The sequence below is a fragment of the Trachypithecus francoisi genome, unplaced genomic scaffold (assembly GCF_009764315.1).
Source record: "Trachypithecus francoisi isolate TF-2019V2 unplaced genomic scaffold, Tfra_2.0 Lachesis_group17, whole genome shotgun sequence".
Classification (NCBI taxonomy): domain Eukaryota; kingdom Metazoa; phylum Chordata; class Mammalia; order Primates; family Cercopithecidae; genus Trachypithecus; species Trachypithecus francoisi.
Window position 1 is genome coordinate 30,833,927 of NW_022681462.1, and position 24,538 is coordinate 30,858,464.

At 39.7% G+C, this 24,538-nt stretch overlaps 1 protein-coding gene across 3 annotated transcripts in view; it reads left to right on the forward strand.

Annotated features, from left to right (window-relative positions):
* The window catches only part of CTNNA2 (catenin alpha 2), a 1,168,663-nt gene that overhangs the window by 354,266 nt on the left and 789,859 nt on the right, over positions 1-24,538 (forward strand). For all 3 annotated transcript variants that reach the window (XM_033175260.1, XM_033175261.1, XM_033175262.1), the window contains exons 4-5: positions 12,180-12,346; positions 24,124-24,243. In XM_033175260.1, the coding sequence (XP_033031151.1) occupies positions 12,180-12,346; positions 24,124-24,243 (287 nt within the window). The remainder of the gene's footprint in view (positions 1-12,179; positions 12,347-24,123; positions 24,244-24,538) is intronic.

Sequence of the window (24,538 nt, forward strand, 5' to 3'; positions counted from 1 at the left end):
CATTACCCATTGTCAGATCTTCTTGCTGTACAAATATATTTTTGTTAGCTGTGTTTTATTATGGTTTATACACCGATGTTCATTTAAACGTTATGTCTTCTTTAAATCCTCTTAATATAGGAAACAGAATGGTGGTGATGTGGGTGCCTCCCACAGTTTAGTAAAGAGGCCTTGTGGCTATAATCACATTTAACAAACTGCCATTTCTCTATGAAGAATGGAAAATCAGTGGTAGGTCAGAAATTAAAGGCTATGCCATTTAAATCCTAAAACCTGATCATTCTAATCTTTTCACCCAAAAACCAGTGAAGAAAATCAGTTTTCCCCACGTTGCATTTTAAAATATAAGTTAATTGAGCTGTAATTTTATAGCATCATTTACCATGTTCATACCAATTACTTGGAACATTTTTTCTAGTTTTGAAATATGTGGTAGAATTTTCTATCTTTAATCAACTTTTCTCATTATGAGAATTGTTCCTGTGCTTTGTTTAGCCAAAGACTACTTTAGAAAAAGCTAGGTTGACTTGTTATTTTACTGTGTAGCAATTTCAAGCCTAGTTTATTTAGCTATAGTCTATAAGATGCAAAGTATAAAATGTGCCTTTTTTATACTTCTCATTTGCTTTTCTCTCCATTTATATTTTAGTTGATATGAAATCAGTGATGCAAGTATTATTCAAGTATTATTCAGTTTTACTAATGAAAATTTGGAGATGCCATAATAACTTACAAATACATACACATAAGTGGAGTATCAGGACATCCAAACTGATATACAAAGGCTTCAATTATATGGATTAACTTGGGGAGAGTAAGTTGTGAATTTGTGAAACTGTATCGGAAACAGAATATTTCCCCCAAAGTATATGGAACTGCAGCAAATACAAATATCAGAGTTGAGAGACCCAGCTTCCGGTCTGAACTCTGCCCTTAGTTGATTATTTGAGCTTGAGAAAGCCATTAAATGTTTTGATAGTTATTTTCTGAAATTCAGACGTTGAGTTCCACCAATGAGCTCACAGTTAATGTCTTTCAAATATATGTAGTAATTTAGATACTGAAATAGCTCAGAGTAACTTATGACTGTTTTAATTGTTTTTATAACAAGTTAGAAACCAGATCTATTTCTTCCAAAGCAGATTAGAAATATCTTTTTATACATACATGTTAATAGGCTTAAAAAGTAGTGTAGGAACAAACAAATCATCTTGACTTGAATCTTTAGTAGATATTTAACATTTGGAAACCTGGAGGGAGTCGTTTGTTCCTTTTTTAATGTCAGTTGTTATTTTTCATAATGCAACCTCAGCATTAGTTCTCAGGCAATGGCTAATGAGCATTCATCTTGACATTTCACTTCTTAAAGGACATTTAAACAAAGTTCTCAAGATCTACCCTATAGAAGAGAAGATTATATTTTTACGTGTGGTTCAGAAGAGCATATCAAAGACCAAATAGAATTTTAAAAGTTAACAATTAAAGCTATCACAGGCAGGGTGCGGTGGCTCACGCCTGTAATCCCAGCACTTTGGGAGGCCAAGGCGAGCAGATCATGAGGTCAGGAGTTCGAGACCAGCCTGACCAACATGGTGAAACCCTGTCTCTACTAAAAGTACAAAAATTAGCTGTGTGTGGTCATGTGTGCCTGTAATCCCAGCTACTCAGGAGGGTGAGGCAGGAGAATTACTGGAACCCGGGAAGCGGAGGTTGCAGTGAGCCGAGATCATGCCACTGCACTCCAGTCAGGGTAACAGAGTGAGATTCCATCTCAAAAAAAAAAAAAAAAAAAAAAAGCTAGCGCAAATTGGAATGGTTTCCTAGAAAGACAAAGCGTTTTTTGTCCTAGAGGTCACACCTGTTTCGCATCTGTTAAAATTTCGTCTGCATGATGTCCTCCAAGGTATTGTTAAATTCTGGAATTTGGACATTAAATCCATCCTCTGTACTCTGCATTTCCTTATACAGTATCTTAAGGAGCATGAGGAAATCAAGATGTCCTCTACATGTGCATGTCGAGATGTTGAACCTGAATGCTGCCATCTCTTTGATTCAGAATTAGATGCTACCATGTTTGATGCTCCTGCTATCTCTGTTTGTCCAATCTAGATGGAAGTTGTGGCATTGATTCTTGTTTTCCTTATAACATTAGAGGGTTTTTGAAGTCACACTTCAACTACCAAGTACTGTAGCAGGGTACTGACATTTCAGTACGTTTTGATTTGTGTCATGGTTGTAGGAGAATACAAGTACTGATCAATAGAAACATTTATTGACGTAAGAATATAAGTAAGTCAGCAGCATGCTTTTTATAGAGAGACTTGACTTACATATTGAAATTTGGGGTTTATAGAAAAATTAATTTATTGGCTGCTTATATGCTTTACAAGATAACTTACAATAGGTTTTCTTTAGTATATATTTGATATAGTGTCCTTATTTCAGAAATATATGTAATGCACAATGAAATTTACATTTCATCAATTTATTTTCTCTTTATGTGTAAAAGTATTGAACAAAATTGAGTTCACTATTGGTCCTCTATATGCCATTTTTCTCTTAAGCTTAGATCATCACTGTTTAACATTTCCTAATTTATGGTCTTCTCTTGCATTCAAGGCCAAAACAATAATCACCTTTTTATGGAATGTGGCTATTGCTACATTTAACAGGTCTTTGTAAGGGTCTCATTTTTGAAGTATGCCATATTGCGGCTTCATAATCTTTCTGGCTACAGCAATGTAAAATTACCCTACACCCTCTCCTCCCAACCCAGGGAAAGGCTACAGCTGAAATAATTAAAATCCATACGGTTAATGATCTGTGCCTTCTGCAAAGTGGCGCATTACTGTCTCTAACGATGTTTAATAGCTCATAACATTCAATATACTTAATCATTAGTTACTGACATTTCTAGTACTTTTGCATACTGGACATTTCTCGATAGGGCAAAAATTACACTGGAAAAGACTCAATTATCTACCTTGCGAAAGAACACTGACCAAAGGAGAACATGCATTTGTCTTTGGAGCTGCTCTTGCCACTGAATTAGGGCTGTAACAGAGCCATGTGTCTATAGTGGGATTTTGTTAGGTGAGGAAAGTTTGATTTGCTGGTGTCACATTGGGCTTTGCTGGCCTCTCAGCAACAATGGGACTGAGACCAAAGTCCCTGACTGGGATGTCAGGAGACAGGGATGCTGACCCCCACCAACCACCTGAGCTGGGCACTTGGGCTTCTGTGTCTTTATGTGTAAGATGAGAAAGAGGTGCTGAATGATGCCTGAGGAGGTTCCATGCAGATCTGAAATTCTCCAGTCTCAACATCACTTCAGAGGTAGTGGCCCCATCAGACTGCTATCATTTTGGACCTAATTTATTATTTTCTTGAGTTTTTGGAAAAACTAAAGAATGATAAAGAGACCGTGGAGCCCACTACCGTTGGTAGAATGACAAAGTGATAGGCAGCCTTCTCATTTTATAATATTTACATAGTTTTGGTATGGCTTGCATGATAGGATTTTTTTTGAATAAGCAGATAAGGCTTTCTTCTGAATACTGCTTATTTAGGCCAAATATTATCTTGTTTTTTGATAACAGGCCCTGAATAGTACCAAGCATTGCTGTAACTGCTTAGTGCTTCAAGTGTCCACAGGAGGTAGCTTATTTTAATGCAGATTCTGCTTGAGAAAAGACAGGACTTCATCATCCCGGAGCCTTAGAGAAAGATTCTGATTGTTGATTGTTGACCTTTTCCCCAATCACAGATTTGAGTCATAGCCACCCTGGGGTGAAATGCATGCATAGCTCTCTCACATTCTTGATAGTTTCTGAAAAAGTGTTAAGACTTTTTCCTTCTTGCTAGCAAAGGCCTATGTGGACAAAACAGAGGAGAAGCAAAGGAATTACTCCTTTCACAAGCACTTTCCTTTAGCAAATGTTTTGGTTTCCTTGCTATTTCCTGAACTTAAAAATCCAACTAAAAAGTTCAAAAATGAAAAAAAAAATATTTCAATTATTTTATTGTAGAGTGTATAGCATCTGGGATTTCATTTGCCTTTTCTCCCTGCTTCAGTATGAATTCAACATGGTTCAAAATGTAAAGTGCCAGGCAGGCCTTCCTTTCCTCCTCCCGATAGCATTCTTGAGGGAATATACCTTGTCAATTGATGTAAGGTATTATGATTAAAGAAATTAATGCGCTACAATTATGATTTCTACACTGACCAAGCTTACAGGCCAAGGAAGGAGGGAAAACTCAAATGCAAATCTGCACAGGCAGTCACAAATCATCCCTAACATGTGACAATAAGGAGTTGGGGGGGGGCTGGGAATAATTGGAGAATTGTCTTTGTTTAGGTCCTCGTTCCTTCCCTTCCTGCCTCCTACTCTCCCTTCCTCCATCCTTCCCTCTCTCACTTCCTTTCTTCCTTCATCCCTCCCTCTGTATCACTATCCCTCTGTTTCTTCCTCCCTCCCTTTCTCCTTCCCTCCCTTTCTCCTTCCTCCCTCCCTCCCTCTCTCCCTCCCTTTCTCCTTCCTTCCTCCCTCCCTCTCTCCCTTTCTTCCTTCCTCCCTCCCTCCCTCTCTCCCTTTCTTCCTTCATCCCTCCCTCCCTCTCTCCCTCTGTTTCTCTCTCCCTGTTTCTCCCTCCCTTTCTCCTTCCCACCCTTCCTCCCTCTCTTCCTCCCTCCCATCCTTTCTTCCTTCCTTTCTTTCTCCCTTCCTTGCTTCCTTCCTTCCTATACTCTGTAAACTGAATAACACAATTTACTAGTCTTCAACTCCTAATCCAGGCGCAGACAGACATATGTAAGCAAATAATTTTCACACAGTAAATAGGACGTTAAAATGAAGATATTTCTAAAGCACTGTTTTTAAGAGGATAGACTGCAGAGCCAGACAGATTTTGAATGCCTACTTCACCACTTACCATCTGTTTGACCTTGGGCAAATAATAATCTTCATTTTCTGTGTTCAGTTTCTTCAGATAGAAAGGGTGACAATGAGAACACTTCCTTCATCAGATTCTGTTCAACAGTATAAGAGTTGATACAGGTTAAGCTCTCTGAACAGAACTTTGCACATGGTGAGCTCTTAAAAAGACAGCTGTTCTTATTATAGATGAAAGAGTTACATGCTAAAATATTAAATCCAGATAGATACAGCCTAATAAGATCCTAAAGTGGAAGGAATCTTGGGCCACCCTGCAGCACTACCCCCTTGCTGCTGGAACCATCCCAGAAGAAGACATTCCTATGTTTGCAAATGTAGTTAGCGCAGAGGCCCTCAGCCACGTCAATACCTGCTTACCTCATCTTTTCAACACATTGCCCAACTCTGCATGATTCTTATCAAAGAACCACTCACTTATTTCTTCCAAGAAAAGGAGCCAAGAGGCATGATGTAATGCATGAAGACCTTCTGTGGTGACCTTGTAACTTCTGTGGTGTTGTCCACCTTGGCCGTTCATTTAACATTTAAGTTTGTTTTGTCTCAAATGAAGATAAATATTTTCCCACCTTGCTTTGAAAATTAGCTAACCAGACCTGTAAGTGGTTTTCAAGTATTACATTGCCTTACAGACTACACAAAATAATCAAAACAATAAAATGTTCTGAAGTTGGACACTGTTGACTGTATTACCATTTTAAGATTTGGTTATGTATTTTCCTTCACAGTCTCTGTAAGTGTGTCAGCTCAATCAGGATGCACAGTTTGAGTTACAGAACTGACTAAGGCTTTGGGAACCTGTGATCAGGTTCCCTCACTAATGTTGCTTTCCTCTCTAAAAACATGCTTTAGTTTCTGCATTGCTCTACAGGATCCATTTTTCAGAATCCTTTAAGATCTGTACTTCATGGAAAATACATGTGAAAAAGGTTGTTAGGCAGGTGTAGGTTATCGTGAAAAGCGAACAAACTGTGGTTAAGAGGTTTGAAATGTTTGCCCTTTTCCTCATCTTTTTTTTTTTGAGACAGAGTCTCTGTCACCCAGGCTGGAGTGCAGTAGTGTGATCTCTGCTCACTGCAACTGATGCCTCCCAGACTCAAGCAATTCTCCTGTCTCAGCCTCCCGAGTAGCTGGGATTACAGGTGCCCACCACTACGACCAGCTAATTTTTTTTTTTTGGTAGAGATGGGGTTTCACCGTGTTGACCAGACTGGTATTGAACTCCTGACCTCAAATGATCTGCCCAACTCGGCCTCTCAAAGTGCTGGGATTACAGGTGTGAGCCCCCACACCAGGACTTCTCTCATCTTTTCTAAGAATTCTGTAACACAGGGAGAAATATTAAAAAAATGAACTATCCATATATGCTTAATTTATGTAATTAGATAAAGGAGAATTATGCATTTAGACAAAATATGATATGCAGTTGTAGCTATTATATTTGAAAACTGCTGGTTAAAAATATAGGCATACAGAACTTTCTAGAAGTTAGCTTGTCAGCTATTGTCCTTGATTATTAAGATGTGAATTCTCTTTTGGCTTCTTTTAATTGTATTTTTTTAGTTCTCTTAAGGACCACATACTTATTTTATAGCAAAAATGTTGACAATGTAAATTACCATGTAAGGTATAGGAAATACATTGAAATTCCTTTCCCTACGTGGCTTTTCATGTCTTAATCTGCTCTTATTCTGGCTGTTTCATTACATTTGCTCTGTGGTTTGCCTTTTTCTTCATTTTCATTCTCACACTAGTTTCAGTTTTCATCATTTGATTCCAGGGAGTAAGTCCAGTGCTTGCCATTGCTGAAAGAGTGAAAAGAAAAGTTTTTTTGTTTGTTTTGTTTTGAGATGGAGTTTAACATTTTTGAGACAGAGCCTTGCTCTGTCACCAGGCTGGAGTGCAGTGGCACGATCTCGGCTACTGCAACCGATGCCTCCCGGGTTCAAACGATTCTCCTGCCTCAGCCTCCCAAGTAGCTGGGACTACAGGTGCACACCACCATGCCCAGCTAATTTTTGTATTTTTAGTAGAGACAGGGTTTCACCATATTGGTCAGGATGGTCTCGATCCACCCGCCTCAGCTGCCCAAAGTGTTGGGATTACAGGTGTGAGCCACTGTGCCCAGCCAGAGTTTCACCCTTGTTGCCCAGGATGAGTGCAATGGTGAAATCTCGGCTCACTGCAACCTCTACTTCCTAGATTCAAGCAATTCTTCTGCCTCAGGCTCCCTGGTAGCTGGGACTATAGGCACCTGCCACCACGCCTGGCTAATTTTTTGTATTTTCAGTAGAGACACTCTTTCACCATGTTGGCCAGACTAGTCTCAAACTTCTGACCTCAAGTGATCCACCCACCTCGGCCTCCCAAAGTGCTGGGATTACAGGCGTGAGCCACTGCACCTTGTTTTGTTTTTTTTGAGACAGGTCTCACTCAGTCACACAAACGGGAGTACAGTGGTGCAATGATAGCTCACTGCAGCCTCAAACTCCTGTGCTTAAGCCATCCTCCTGCCTCAGCCTCTAGAGTAGCAGGGACTGCCCTGGCAATTTGATTTTTAAAATTTTTTGTAGAGATAGGGTCTCACTGTGTTGACCAGGCTGGATAAAAAAGACGAGTCAAATCCTCTTCAGCCTCTAAGACCATCAACAATTCTGAAGTTTTCATCTTCTTCACCTAGCACCCTTTGAATCTTGCTTTTCACCACACTTTTTCACTTCTCACAGTTTTTCAGCAGTTCAATTGCCAAGCATTTAGAGTGCTGACCTTACATGCAGGCCTCTCCTTCAAGGAATGAGGCACAGGATATTTGTGCCATTTTGGTTCATGACCTGATTCCTACCTGACTTTTTTATTCCTAAGGCTCTGTGTTCCACATGCCATACTTTTCTTTTCTCTTTTTTTTTTTTTTTTTTTTTTTTGAGATGGAGTTTTGCTCTTGTTGCCCAGGCTGGAGTGCAGTGGCATGATCTTGGCTCACTGCAACCTCCGCCTCCCAGGTTCAAGCGATTCTCCTGTATCAGCCTCCTGAGTAGCTGGGGTTACAGGCATGCGCCACCACCCCCGGCTAATTTTGTATTTTTAGTAGATATGGAGTTTCTCCATGTTGGTCAGGCTAGTCTTGAACTCCCAACCTCAGGTCATCGACCCACCTTGGCCTTCCAAAGTGCTGGGATTACAGGCGTGAGTCACCATGCCTGGCCCATGCCATCCTTTTCTTGTATTTATTATTACTGGCCTGCATCATTCCACACTTGAATTAATCTTACCTCAACCTGATGCACAATTATGTATTCATCCGAATGCCTTCAAGGTAGCCTAGGAACCAGAATAAGCACTGATTTAAAAGCCAAGCACCATTTTTTTGTATATATTCTATCTTCAAGCAATAAGTACTTTTATTGAGCGTATGTTGTCCTGCTTCTAAGGAAGAAACACAAGAAGTGAAACCAACCAAAACATACACTTTTAAACCTGTAACTAGGAGTTCACCAACTCTTCTTACCGCATTTTGGAGGCTTGAAGTGGTCGTGATAGTAGTGGTATTAATGAATAATGATCACCCTTTATGGGTAAGGCCCTATGTTGGGTGTTTGAATGCATCATCTCTAATTTTAACTCTCATGGCAGTCTGTGAGGCAGCTATCATTATTTTCCCTGTCATTTCACAGTTGACCAGACTGAAACACAAAGGTTGAATAAGCACTAGCTCACATATTTGGTAATAGTAGGAGTGGAGTCGAGATCTGAACCCAGGTCAATGTGACTTTGTTTATCCTTTTTCATCCATGAGTTAATACATGTAAGGCTTTTAGAACAATACTTATATAATAAACCTTTATATAGAAGCACTACATACATGTTAAAATTGTTATTTTCCCTTGGTCCCTTATTTGGTAATGTTAATTTTTCTTCTCTTCAGCAGGTAGTAGTGGCTTGAGGACATCAAAGGCTTTACTATAGAAATGCTGCTCTGAGTTAGATCTATAATCAAGTGCATGGGATTGAACAAGAATGTATATAAAAGAAGCAGGCAGATCTCTTGTACCCTCTTTTCACTTCCCTCTTACGCATGCATGCTATTTCTTAGCGAAATATTTCAATCTTATAGAAAAAGTACTTTTCTCTATATTCCTGGGAAAGTAAGCTAATTTTATCCTGAGAAACTTGCCTATCAGTTTGCTTCAGTAATCTTAAAGCTGCAGGGACATAAGACGTATTAAAATTATAGCTGATTTGAGGTTGCCTTTCCTTTGGCATCCTTAACAACGTGAAATCATTTGTATCTGCTTAAAATGAGCTTTTAGTTTAATTTACATTGAATGAAATCATCTTCTATTTATCTTAGAATAATCTCAGAATTTAGTTTGAGTTTTCCATCCAGAAAGGCAGATGGCATTTTCAAACGTGGGTCTCTCTCTCTCTCTTTCTCTCTCTCTCTGTCTGTCTCTTCCCCGTCTCCCTCTCAAGGACATCTGCTGAGCCACTCTTGGGGTGCCTGCTCTGGGCCTCAGGTTGATTAGCTCCACCTAGGAGCTCTGCACTGACACGTGTCACCCATCAGCTTTGAAGCAGTATTGCTGACCAGATGGTTGGCATCTGCATGAAGTGCCAGTACGCTTCTGCCAGATGCCCAATGGTGTTGCTAAGACAGATGGAAGGAGTCGTTCCGGGCTCTCCAGAGCCCCTCGTTCTGGCGAGACCTGTCTTCTGGAATGATGTTGGTTCATTCCGAATGTTCAATCTCAACTTGAAAATATATTGGATTAGGCATGGTTCTTCAAGTAAGCCACAATCTCCACCTGCAGGGAAGGGGTGTGACTGGCCTCTCCTCCTGGGGCTGTCTGTTCTGCCAATAGCCCTACCTGAGTGACCTACTCTTAGCCATGCTAGGGCTCATACCGATTTAACCTGCAGGAACTGGGATCAACCATGTAGCTACCTGGGTTCATGTGCAGAATAAATCTCCCTTTCCCTTGAATAAGTGGATCTATTTCAACAGTAACTGACTTATCTATTAGTATCTTACACAAATTTGTCTAGCTCTACTTGTGGGGCCTTTCTCAATAGTTTGTTGGATTTACCTTAATGTAAATGTTCTTTCTACCTCCACTGTATAAAGTAGGGGAAAGGTGGCTTTCTTCCCCCCACCACACAGGTGTTTGCCAATGACTCTTTTTATTTATGAGGAGGAGGGGCAAGAGGAGGAGATGTGTGTAACCCTGTGGCAAGGATGGGACACTTGGATTGAGCTCTAGGACCATACATCTTGAAAATTCATCATTGTGCCACTAGAGTAATGAATTTTTAAGTTTCTCCCATGTTGTTGTTATATATCAAACTATTTGTTTGTGCCTAGGAAAAGACTAAGCTGGTTAGCAATATAAAATGCTTATTGTAGATGGTAGCCTCTTTAAAAAATCCAACAGTGCAATATATTTCCTTATACGCCCACATTCCCAAGTATAAAACGTATCACTGTGAGGGTTTAAATAACTACCACACTAGCTGAGAGAATTACTTTTTATTCTGATTGGCCTATAAAATGGTAAGAGATGATTTTTATTTTTTCTTATAACTTAGGATTAATTACAAGATGCACAGACTTTCCATGCTATCATTGGCTTTATTTAAATGAGCTAGATTTGCTTAGTGAGTAGTAATCATTACTATAAAAATTGAATAAATTGTTTGACCTTGAGTTAAAAAATCTGTCATATTAACTGTTTGTTCTTCAAGTTTAGTGAAGCTTTTATACCCCTGTGTACACTCTGCTATATGAAGCTCCATTTGTGCTTTCTCGCAGTTTTCACTCCCCAAAGTGGATATTCACACACTGATTGGTTATCAGTCTCAATCATTGTTAATTACCTTTTTGTTTCCCACTCCAGAGTCCCTTGGTGCAAATATATACCTGACTCTGGTATTGTGTCAGACCTCATCATCAGCTTGAACCTTTTATCTGATCTTCACATCTAATCAGCCTTTAGATTGGTTGGTTGCGTCACACAGATGCATTTTGTACTCCCTTCCTCTCCCATCTCCTTGGTCCAGGCTCTCACCACTGCTCCCTCAGACTAAAACTGCATTTACCCTGTTAACTGATTTCTCTGTCCTGGTCTTCTTCCCCTCCAGTTTATTTTATGTAATATGACTAAAATAATCTTCTAAAAATAAAAATCTATTACTGTAACTTCCCACCCTGCTGAGGGTACAGTCCAAACCTCTTACATGGTATTTCCAGGCATTACTGCCTTTCTCCAGCCCCCTTCCTGGCGGGGCCTTCCAGAGAACTGCAGGTCTCTGTACTCAGCATGGGGCTCCAGGCTTCAGAGCCCACAAAGTGTTCATGCTGCCTGAGATCCCCTCTCCACCTTTGTTTTCCTGGTGAACACCTCTTTCTTTTTGCATCCCATTAAAATGGACAACTTCCCCCTAGTCTCCCAATAAATGAGCAAATATTTGTCCTCTCTCCATTGCCTACATTCTTAATCTTGTCTCTTGTGGCACTTAATTATTGTATTCTGATTATGTGTCGACATACCTGTTTACTCATGAGACTGTGAACTCCTTGTGTCTGGATGTTCTTAGTCAACTTTGTAATCCCAGAGCCTAGTACAGAATTTGACACAAGTGTGTGTTTAGTAAACATTTGTTTAATTGGTTCAGTTCTCTTCTAAATGTTCTCTGTATTGGCAAACAGGTTACTAAGAGGATTAGAAGATTGGATCTTGGGTGCCTCTGTGAGGTGTTCTTGTCTGATTAGCTCAATTAAGAGTACAGTGTTAACGAGGCCAACATCTTAACTTTCAATTCTCTGTGGGACAATTAACTTTGTACTTCAACTGTCAGTAACTTCAGTGAGTTGCATGGTAAGTTGCCTGGTATCATTGGTTCCAAGGCAAATGCGGAGAGAGGATGATTAAGCTCAAGGCAAATCCATCTCAACTATTAGACAAATGGAATTAAATATATTCCTTATTGATATCAAAAGCATGACTTCATACTTCAGTGTGAAATGAGCACCTTGTTTGGTCCACAGCACTTATCCACATGTACTGATGTACTTGACTCAAAGGGCTCTTTGCTGCAATAGAGGTGGCAGAAATACTACCTGGTCATCAGAGTTTTGCAATAAAAACAGTAATAGTCCATTCCCAGATCTTTAGGATGGCCAGCCTCTAAGCCTCTTGTCTACCCACCTGCCTCTCCGTGTCTGTCTTCCAGGTGAGACGATGCGCATCGCCTCCTCCGAGTTTGCTGATGACCCATGCTCGTCGGTAAAGCGCGGCACCATGGTGCGGGCGGCAAGGGCTTTGCTCTCCGCGGTGACACGCTTACTCATCCTGGCGGACATGGCAGATGTCATGAGACTTTTATCCCATCTGAAAATTGTACGTATATAGAACTTATCAAAACTTTCTTTATGTGAGTGGCAATCTTGACCATGTGTATTACAGCTCTGGCCTCTACTCTAGATGCTTCATTGCTCACCAGATCACTTCGTTACCTACCCATGTGGTGCCCACCCCCAACTTTTTCTAATAATAAAATTATATTCAATAATATATTCAAAGAGTTTTGTAAGACTCACTTGAATTATTATTTTTTTCCTAAAAACTGAGAGTTTAGATTTCTCCTTACTTCCTGGAGTATGTAACAGTACATTCTTTTAGGCTACAGAGGCTGGACGGGGTGGACCTGCCTTTGTCCTGTCTCAAGACTCAGAGCAATGTTGTTCCATGTGATAGTTCAGGTTGGGGTCAGCTCTGCTGAGTAGCTGACCACCTGTGCCCACCTTAGTGTGGATTACATGTTGAATATAGTTTGCTATCTACTCTAGCCTTGCTCTCCTGTAGATATATGGATTTTGAACCATATAATGGCAATGAAAAGGGGCCCCATCCACATTTCCCATGGCTAAAGTCAATCTGGTTTCACCAAGCCTGGCATCTAAAATATGTGGATTGGTTCTTTCCGTGGATACATGCTTGTCCCACTAACCCATAGAACACCATTATATGTGCCTTGCTTTTCATGGTTTATTTTAATTCTTTTGTTTCCTAATAGCAGTGAAGCCCTGCTCTCATCACAAATTTTAATGGAATAGTGATTAAGGCTACCTCCCCAGTCCTTAAGTACTGGTCCTTTTTCTGTTTTCCTATTTGCTGATTGGTATCTAGTTGCAACAAGGATGGTTCAACACTTTAACAAAGATGATGTAACTTAGCTGCTTGGGAATATGGCCTCTGCTTAGAGAATCCCTATACCATACCCTCATTGAAATATGATTCCTGAACAATTGGCACCAACTCTGGACTGATTGCAGGGTCCTTAGATGATGAGATGCAAGCCACATTTTCCTTTTTGGAGAACCAACCAATTGCTTGCTTGGTTCCCCCACTGTCCTGGGCTTTCCTGGATTATCATGTTTCCTATCAGCCAATCTTCCTGTCTTATTTTCTTTATCAGTAAAAACAGGTTATGAGGAGGGGCCAGGGGAGATAGGAAATGAATAACGAGAGCCTGTTCTCACCTCACGTTGAGCTCAGGTTTGTTCAGCAGGAGGGATCACCAAGAAATTACTTAAATCATAACTATTCTCTGTCAAAAAACCTTGGGCAGGATCTTTTACACAAGCTGGCCCCAATAAAGTAGCCAAGATTTCCAAGTTTTATATAAATTCTGGAAAAATATGAAAGGCCTCAAATTCCAACACCTACAGTCTGAGCTCCGAGGTCATAGACATAAGGAAGCATATCTCTTTATGGCTTCTATACAGGTTCCTGAGGAGCAAGGGACACCAAGAAACTGCTTGGAAGTTTGTTTGTTTTGTTTTTTCTTAGGAATTTTTCAGGGAATGGGTTCTGCAAAGCCAGGAAAGGCTCTTGAAATTGGATGAGGTGAGCAGTTTGAGGAGAGACTTTACCTATTTCAGAGGCTGTTGAAGGGCAGTACAGTACTATAATTAACCATTTAGCTGGTAGAGTCAGACTAACTGGGTTTAATCTTGGTTTGGTATCTACTTACCATCTGTGTGGCAACCTATCAGGTAAATCTGAGATATCTCATCTGTTAAAGTGGGACTAATGGCAGTGCAGCCCTCAGGTGGTGGGGAGGTTTGAATGGGGACGATTCCTATGAAGCACTTATCCCAGAGAATGGCACAAAGTGAGTGTCCTGTCAATGGCAGCTGAGTAGGCAGTATAAGATCACTGGAACCACTTGTAGGCTGCCATACTGGCTGCCGTTCCTCCAGCCCATCTCTGTTATATGCATCTTTTCGGTTACACAAAACTTACTTCTCAAGCATGTTTTGTTATCTTTCCCTCACAGCCTAGTTAGTCTTCGAAGGCAATATTTTAAGATAAGTCTTTCCACAGAAGGACAATCTTCCTTTACCCCAGCAAGGAAATAATAGGACTGAACCTAAAAAAATTAACCTTACATCTCACATGTCATTGTTTGCTGTGTTGTGCTGTGCTGTGGAAGGCCCTGTCAGCAACTGTCAGGGAGTGATGATGGGCTGAATATCCTTGCTGAACTGCCTACACTCCACACTCGAAAAGAGTGATAAATCCAGGGCGATGACGCCATGTGTGGTACCAGTTGCCTCCTGCAGTCCTGCCTCTCAGCCCACCTGTTTTGACCAGTGCCGTTGGCTCATCAGATCACAGAAGCCTAATGTAATGGGGAATCGATTGCAATCTCTTCTCCACAGAGCCGAGTAAGGGAAGTTAAAAAAAAAAAAAGATTTAGCACAAAATTGTGGAAAGGTCAACCTGGCAATATTAAGTAGTCCTGTCAGACTGTCAGTAGTAAAATTAAAAATGTAGACTAAATAACACATTTGTTCTACTTAGAGCGCATGTCTGTAGCAAACAGCTGTGGTGGAATGTTGCTATCTTGTGGAGCAAATGAGAAACTACAGTTCCTGGTGCTGTCAGGTGTTTTCTCTCATGAGCTCTTGCCCCTACCCCCTCCAAAAAAAGAGAGTATGTCAGTAATTCCTTGCAAACAAACGTAGCACATAGTTCTACTCAATAGTATGTCAGTTCTTTTGCGCAGAAGCGTATCTTCTCAGGACTGATAAAGAAATGTATTGTCTGCAAGCTTCTATTTATTTGTTTTTCTGTAACGCAGGATGAAGAACATATCAAATATCTTTATGTGTTTTGATGAAGCAAGTTAGAAAATATTTACACCTTTCTCAAGGATTTTTTAAATAAACAATGAGTTTCTTTACCACCTGGATGATAAAACATAGATGAGAAAGAAAAGAGTGACAGTTGCTTTCTCATAAGAGTAAAGTAGTGACTCTGGTTTTCTAGTAGGGTTCAGATTGAGTAATACCCTGTAGTGAGACTACAGCCTCCTGCTGTGTTAACTGCTACATATCTCTTTTAAGTGTTACACATAATATTCTACTTTTTATCTTTTAGGCCATATGTCAAAGTTTTATTTGCGTTCTTTCCAGATGTTAATTTTTCTCATCTCTGAGTAACTTGGAGGAACATGGAGAGAATTACCTTGTTTCCCAGCAACTTATATTCACATTTTTTCATTAGCAGTTCACCAGGTTGATGAAGAATAGTCACTTAAGTAATCATGGGCAAATGTTGTTCAGCCTCTAAAAATGAGTGAGGGATTAGGAGCCTTGCCAAGGTCATGTGGTTTGGCAGTGTGTAGGTCTCTGCATTTTGCTACTTGACAATTACATTTAGAAACTTAAATGTATATGGCTACTGAGAAGTTCTTCTCAGATAACACATAGATGTCTTAGTGCTCAAGTTATGCTACTTGTTTGCTACTTGTTCTATCATGCAAGTATTTGTGGTACTTTAATATTGAGTTCTCTTTGAGTATATTATATTAAAGATTCACATGACTGCAAAAGGCTTTTGCTGCTGCTGTTATTTTAAATTCAGGAGGATAGTGATAGAACAGTAGGTGACTTACAGTTCTAGTGCCCACTTAGCACCCAAGCGAGAATTTAATGCTCCTGAGTAAAGCTAAAGTAATCATTTACATTTCAGACACCATTTAAAAATACTGAATTATAATCAATTTTATTGTTGAGGCTGCTGGCAAATGATTTCCTAGCCAGATACCTGGAATATCCTGCAGTCAGTTCACATTGTCAGTGTGTTAAGTTGATATGTGGCATCCTGGAATTTTAAAGGAACTCTGCGTGTCAATCAGTGATCATGGAGAGGGACATTTATTTTCCCTGGGCTCTGAACTGATGTAATCAGATTATATTGTCAATTATTAGCATGAGCAATAGCATGACACATAAACTCATCTAGATGTGTATGTCAGAGAAAACAATCACCTTCTTTCTATCCTCAGGCTAGATCGTGGGATAATGATGTTCTTGAATATTTGATAATTTCTCTCTAGAAAATGGAATAGCAAGATAGAAAATAGCAACCCTTAGTCAGCTTCTCAAGAAGTCAAGCTTCCTTAGTGGCTACCAGAGGTCAAATATAGTGCTGCTGTTCTAATGTGGCAGGCGGAGGGGGGCATTGGTGAGACATGATGATCTTAACATTAACTGTCACTTTGTGAGTTTAGCATCAAATAGCCTCATGCAGCCTCAGTAGTGTATTATTTCTCAAGTCTGCTGTTTAGTCCTGAAGTTCTAATGTGGCTCTTGTGTTTGAATAACAACAGTCAATTGGTATTATAAAATAGCCTTGTCTCTCATTATAAATGCAGAAAACATAGCCCAGGTTTTTAGCATGTCTTTTCTGTCATAGCTATCATGATATTAGCTTCATGCAGCTGCATTGTTCATAATTTATTTATTCAGTTATACATTTAAAAACTACTTATTAGGTGCTGACCATAGGCAAAACACTGTGCCAAGATGTATTACTTCAAGGGTGAATAAGACTAGGCTCCTGCCTTCAAAACCTTACAGGCTACTGGGGAGACATTAGGACATTAGCATAGAGTGCAATGCATGTTAGGAAAGGGTGCATATTGCTGTAGTCTCACCCAGAAGGAACATATAATTATGATGCTTTCTTTCATAAATAACAAAAAACCTAATTCTACATAGTTTTTTGAAAAGGGAATATTTTGGCTCACCAAATTAAAAGTCCAGAGGCAATAGCTTCAGGCAAAGCTTGATCAAGCTGCAAACGCATGACAAAGACCAGGTTTTTCTTTCTTTTTCCTCCTCACTGAGGACTCTGTTCTCTGTAGCCCCTTATAGGGGGCCTCATAGTCTCAAAGCACTTGCCAACCATTTTGAAGGTTGCATGATCCTAGACTAAAGATAGCACAAAAGAAGAAATTCTCTTTCCTGATAGCTCTAAAAAAAAAAAAAAAAAAAAAAAAAAGTTCTACAATCTTATTAGGCACAGTTGGTCTCTCAGTCATGTGCATATCTCTGAGTTAATTATTTAGAGGGATAACAGAATATGCTAATTTCTTAGTTAACATGATCAGGACTCCTGCTGTTTGCTCACCCCAAGCTGGAAATGGGATCAGTTTAACCATATTGTATTGCTGCACAATTTAGGATAATATGAGAAAGGATGATGTGGTTGAGATAGGGAGGTCTCAAGATTGGGTCTCATTGAACTAAATGAGGTTTGCCTCTCCTCGAACCTATGGCTGGGCCTAGATTCAATAAATCACAGTCTCAAGTCCAAGCTGGGGGCTGAAAGTTGGGGATAACTGGAAAGAGTTGGCCCCATCGAAGAGTTGGGGGATGAATCATTCTGTCCAATGATGAGAACACAACCACGCAGTCATTTAAACAGGGAACATTTAAGGAATTCTTAACTCTAATAGCAGTTTGTAATAACAAGGGATTAGCTCATAAGAAGTGACGAGAACGCTAAGGAATATGGGAATGGCAGATATGAAGAGACACTACTACCCCTGGGGCTGGCATAGGGCAGTCTAGGGAGGACCCCACCCTACCAGGCCTGAGATCCAGTTGTTGTTGGAAGGTGTGGCCTTTTGTCACTTGATGACAAAGGAGTCACTAAGGTGCCACACAATATAATGGAGCTTGCTAGAAATCTGCCCTTTGGATTGCTGAGGAAAGCTGCTCATGGAAGGGTGTCTCACTGGAGACGTTCTGCTACAGAATTGCCCAGCGGGGCATACTGAGCGGAAGCTGCTGGCCGCCTGGTGCTGGAGAAGCTTCCCCTGCTACAGGAGCCCGTTGAAGGAGCACACCAGAACCAGGAACCAAACCCTTTCCTCTGGCAGCATCTATGCAACACTCTCCACTGGCAAAGCTTAACATCAGGCCAACTGGGAAAGGAGAAATATTTCAGGGGCCCATCCATATTTTCACAGTGCAGGCAGAAAAGGTAAATTTGGATTTAATAGCCTATGCAGGAAAAGAGTATGTTACTGAAGGAAAATAGGGTTCTGTTACCGTAAGAAGGGAGATAACAGATTCAGATTAGGCAACAGATTTCAACTACAGAGAGCTTTGTGAAGCAAAGAAAGAACAAAGGCATGAGATTAAGAGAGGAGTCTTGGAGTGTTTGAAACACCAGTGGTTCTATTGTTGAAGCACAGTGGGCAAGGTGGGGAGAGGCAATAACAAGTTGAACAGAGAGATCCAGGTTATGGAGGGTCTTGGATAACCTGATAATTAGTTTGCACTCTAGGTATAGATTATGGGGAGCCATTGAGTAGTGCTAAGAATTTGATTCAGATTAGTGATTTAGAAAAGTAATTATGGTAGCAGCGTGGAGAAGGAATTAGAAGAGGGACACATAAAGAGACTATTGAAGTTATCCATGCCTGTTAATGAATGAAAAGCTGGCTAAGGCAATGGCAGTGCGTATTGTGAAAAAGAGGTAGATTTTGCAGATACTCAGGATATAGAGTTAGAATGAATAGAACCTGGAGACTAATCATATGGGGCAAGGCTTTAGAAACTCACTCTTTCTGAAAAATCAATGCAGCATAGCTCAGAAATTGAGTATGGGCTCTAGAGCAAACTACCTGGGCTCAAATCCAGGCTCCTACACTTACTTGCTGTGAGACTTCTGACAGGTTATACAACTTCTCTGCTCTGATTTCAGTCTCTACTGGATAAGCATATGGGAATAAGAAAAGTATCAAATTCAAAGAGCTGTTTTTGGGGACTAAATAAGATAGATGTAAACCATTTAGAACACCTGCCTTGTATATCATAAGAACTCAATGACACCGGGGTCTTTTTTTTTTTTTTGCACAAACTGAAAATAACTTTGGAAATATGTAATAAACTAAATTGTACTTTCTATAACAAGACACTTTAAGCATCAATGACGCTAGCATGTAATTGTTCTTTGCTTTTGATGAAATCATTTTTTTCTTCCCTTGTTGACAAGGAAAGACACAATTGAATCAAGAAGACCAACGTATCCTTATGGGGCAGAAATATAAAGTATGATAATGCTGAGACACCAATGGCCATACCAGAGTATATGATTAAATAAGTACAGTAGTTAGATGGCGGGTCTTACATGCATTCATTCTTTCATGCATTTGGCCAACTCCTTTTCCAAGAGAGAGATTTTTTAATTTCCCTGTAAAAGTAGACTCTAACAAGAGATTTACATATGATCCATTAAATCGTTTTGTCAGTGTCACTTAAAATCCAGTCAACTTAGGTATCAGTAGTAAAACTCTGGAATGGGGTCAGTCTGTCCAAACAGAAATGGTAGTCATAACAACAATGATTTCTAGTAATGGAATGGCCAGCAATTTTCTACAGAGAACCGGAACGCACAGTACGGGCGGGGATGTATCAGACTCCTCAGTTCCACACTATCCCATCCCCAGATGCCGACCTCATGGTAGATTCTGCATAAATACTTAATGAATAAATGAATTATAAGGCTGCTTTTTTATATTGAAGTAAATAAGTAAAGTTTCAATCAGGAAAATTAGACACTGATTTACTATCTCAAACAATATGACACAGTTCTAGACTAAATAATAGGGATAGACATGCTTGCTTTAGGAATGGGGGTACAGGCTATTTTGAACTCTGAAAGGCCAAGATTTTCAGAGTCGTAAGTGACAAGTTCTGAAAACAATTTCTTAACCCACTAAATTGGGTTTTAGTGGGTTAGTGTCTTTTCTAGAAGTGTCAGTCTTTTCAGCTTTATCTATTCACCTGTTATAAATATTAAGGACAAAAATATATGGTTCAGCAAAGAGTTCTGGCTTTGGTGTTTATAAGCCCAGCCTGGTCAGTGGGAGAATAATGGCTGGCTGTAATGTCCAAGATCAAGAGGGCATTTTTAACAGGAAAGGATATGACAGCTGCCTCTGAGCGATCCCTTTATGTCAGCTCATTAGAAGTCATTTCCCAATCCAGGGCATAAGAGTCTTCCAAACCTCCCCCTTATCAAAGGGCTCAGCCGTTGACACCAGTATCCTTCTTAGAGCCATCACTAGGCAACCCACTGCCTGTAGTTTCTCTGCAGCTTTCTTTCTAGTCCTCCCAGCGCCCCTGTCATCTGCAGACTTTCCAAGAGTAAGACAGAAATTTTCATCTTCAAAATTATTAAGGCATTTTTCCCCCATGCAGCAAGTTGGTATCTCTATTTAATGAGCCCCTAATGCTTGCCGTACATTTTGCTAAGCATTTGATATTTTGCATTTATTATCTCCTTTAATTCCCATAAAACCTGTGCATAGTGTGTAGACATTATTATCCTCATTTTATTAATGAAGATGTGAGGATTGGAGAAGTGAAGTAGCTTGCCAAGATAACAGAGCTTGCCAAAGATATCGTTGGGATTCAAATCCAGACCAATCTGATCACACAGTTGTACTTAACATTCTTCATGCTGGGGCCCACAGAGGTGTATCTTGGTTAAAGTGTCCCCTGCTCTTTTTCTGTATCTTCTGCTTTTTGTTCAACTGGCAGTCTTTAACTCCTCCATGAACAGTTAATGTTTGAGAGCAAGGTATTTGTTTGGCCCATAGGAGTCAATTTTCTTTCTCTAGCTGCCCGGAAAGAACAAAAGATCCTTGACTGTTCAAAAATAAAGACTTAATTTTTATATTAATTTTGAATTGTCAATAGTGTCTGTTCACTAAACTTGTTTTTTCTTCTTTTTCTATGTCCCTTCAATATTCTATCTATCACCTATCAATCATCTATCTATCTAATCTGTCTATCTATCCTATCCGTCCATCTGTCTATCCATCCATCCATCCATCCGTCCGTCCATCCATCCATCCATCCATCCATCCATCTATCTCCATCTCTCATCTGTCTACTAGCAGTGTGTGCCCATAATCCAGACTTTGGTTCCATTTCCTTTATTTCTGTGGGACCTTGGACAGATTCTGCCCCATGATTCTTTATGAGAAGTTTTAGACTTCTTAGATCCTTCTGGATTCAAACTCTGCATATAATTAAGTTCACCTTTACACGGAAAGACCCATTCTTGCTTGGTGTTTCTTTGGAGAAATATTTTATTGAATTATAAGAACAAATTACAACTGGCATCTAGATTCTTCAGAGAAAACCACTGAGAAAATAAGTTATGTGTAACACCGTAAAATGAATATTCTAAATTGGTCTGATTAATAGCCGATAAGAAGCCTGTTTTATATATATTAGAAAACAAATCCAGAATTTAGCTCCCTCTGAGATAATTATTTTGCTCTTCCCTGAAACCAGTTTTTATGTCCCGAGAAGAGATTTACATCTCAAATAAGCAGCAGGAACAAATTAGCTGCCAAGAACTGTCCTTTCAGTGATGCTGTTGATAGCCAAGTTAAGATGATTATAAATCTATTAGAATGTACAACACCATTGATTTTGGTGTTTCAAAGATTTGAGGTACGAGATTCTCATTAAACTATAAAAATGTTTTAAAAGTGCCTTTCCATACCATAAAATATAATTTGACTTGAGTGCCTAAAAAACCTAACACATGACAGTTCCTTTTTCAACTGCACTTCCTTTTTTACATTAGCACTATTAGAGCCTAATAGGAATTGAGAATGACTAACATTGAGGAGTTACATCATCATTTCATATTTTTATAATTAGAAAAAAAAGAAGATGCGTGCTTTCCATAGAAATTGAGAATGGAAACTTAAATTTCCCAATCCAGCACATAAGCATTATGTGGCATCTAGATTAACCTCCCTCTCAACCCCCGCCACCAGTATCATTCCAAATTACTTCCTCTGCTTGTAACCACTCTTTCCTTACTAAAAGGAGTTAGCCTTTTTGGTAAATTGAATGGTATTACATATCTCTGGGACAAAAGACTTGATGATATTCATTATTACTGGCTTAGATACATATTCTCTTCCTTTGCTCAGTGCACTTGATAAGGAAGTGAAATTAACCACCTTTGTGATTGTGTCAAGCCTCAATTAAGTTCAGATTTGAGTTAATATAATCTATGGCTATTTTCAGCCATTGTAGTTGTCATTTGTGTTTCAGAATTGTCAAACAATGCACTGTCTGTATAATGCCCTTTAATTTGCCCAAAATTAAGCAAGAGCCTATCTGAATTCTGCCCAAGTATTTCCTGCATTTCTCATTCCTCTTTCTTTCAAAGCTGCCTTAGCGCTCCATTCCTCTCTCAGGAAATGAAACTAGTTGGGGGCCTCTATCAGACTCCCTTCATGTTTAAGAACAGTTGATTTTCCAAAAACATGTCTGTCTTGTGCTTTATTCACTCAGGACCGTGTTCCTGGCTATTTCCACTGATGAAATTATTTCTATAAAGATGCTGCCTGACTGACAGGGACTTAGCGGACTCCTTCACCACAATATCTTAATTTTAGATAATTGTATCCACAGGTGGGATAACTTAAAGGTTTACGAATTGTGGAATTTTTCACACCATATTGAAGTTAAGATCATTGTGGAGGGGAGAATAATACTTCTCAAAACTTAAATTATTTATAAAGGAATTTTGATGGAATTCACAATTCAAGTCCAATGCTACTATGGAAAAGTTCAGTGAGACAGTTTGTGGGGATTTGGAAGCATGGCACATTGGTAGGGCAGTGTGCTTGCCATCATCCTGTCCACCCCCATTCCACTCCAATTGATACCACCTTAGTGGTATAGCATCAAAATTCCTTTATAAATAATTTAAGTTTTGAGAAGTTTTATTCTCCCCTCCACAATGATCTTAACTTCAATATGGTGTGAAAAAATCCACAATTGGTAAACCTTTAAGTTATCCCACCTGTGGATACAATTAACTAAAATTAAGATATTGTGGTGAAGGAGTCCGCTAAGTCCCTGTCAGTCAGGTAGCAACAAAACTTCAAATTCACTTGCTTTCAAGGAAACAATATTTCCTCTTTCCATTGGATGGAGAGGTATAAACTCAGCTTAAAATTATAATCCCTTTAGGTTGGGTGCAGTGGCTCACGTCTGTAATCCCAGCATTTTGGGAGGCCGAGGTGGGTGGATCACGAGGTCAGGAGATCAAGACCATCCTGGCTAACACTGTGAAACCCCATCTCTACTAAAAATAAAAAAAAAATTTAGCCAGGCCTGGTGGCGGGTACCTGTAGTCCCAGCTACTAGGGAGGCTGAGGCAGGAGAATGGCTTGAATCCAGGAGGCGGAGCTTGCAGTAAGCTGAGATTTCGCCACTGCACTCCAGCCTGGGCGACAGAGCGAGACTCTGTCTCAAAAAAAAAAAAAAAAAAAAAAAAAAAAAAAGATAATCCCTTTAGTCCCAGTCCTAGAGATGTTGCCAACATTGGTTGCAGATTCATGCTGTCCTAAATTTTTAGCAGCTCAGGAATTTCTCCAGTCTTTTGTTTGTAAAGCATTTTTTCTTCTGAAGGCTTCTAGATTTTTTTCTAAACTTCAATATTTTTTCTCAAATATATTTTCCTTAGTGTTTCTACTTAAAGGTTGATATTCTTTCCAAATCATACTTTAATAAAATATAATAAATACAGGATTTTATATGCACCAGGAGCTCAGCAATTATTTTCTTTTGTACACAAAATATTTTTTAAGTCTTGAACAACTATTTAATCTGACTACACATGATTGTTAGAGGAACTCTTCTCCCATTTTTTCATTTACATGTTAACGCATACTAGTGTTTTAGATTTTTTGGGTGCAAATTCCATTTCTAACATGTTGAATAATATTTAAATACTATCCACTAATAAGATGTTGTTTTTCACCACTGCAGGTGGAAGAGGCCCTGGAAGCTGTCAAAAATGCTACAAATGAGCAAGACCTTGCAAACCGTTTTAAAGAGTTTGGAAAAGAGATGGTGAAACTTAACTATGTAGCAGCAAGAAGACAACAGGTGGGAAAGATTTTGGAAATGCTAGGGGAGAAAATGGGTGAGTTTACATAACCCTGTAGCTTTATAGGCCTGAACAATGGATCAACTGCGTCTGCTTGCTATCAAATGCCCTAAGAACCTGTGATGACAAAGACTGTTTCCTGCAGGGGCCAGTTGTGATGCCACGGTGGGCTCTGGACCAATCTCTGGCCCCTACCTATATGCAGGCCACAGATTACTTGCTTCACTGATGGGACCCACCCTGCTAGCCCTACTACTCTCTAATCTTCTATCCACTGTAGGAACACAGCTCTGA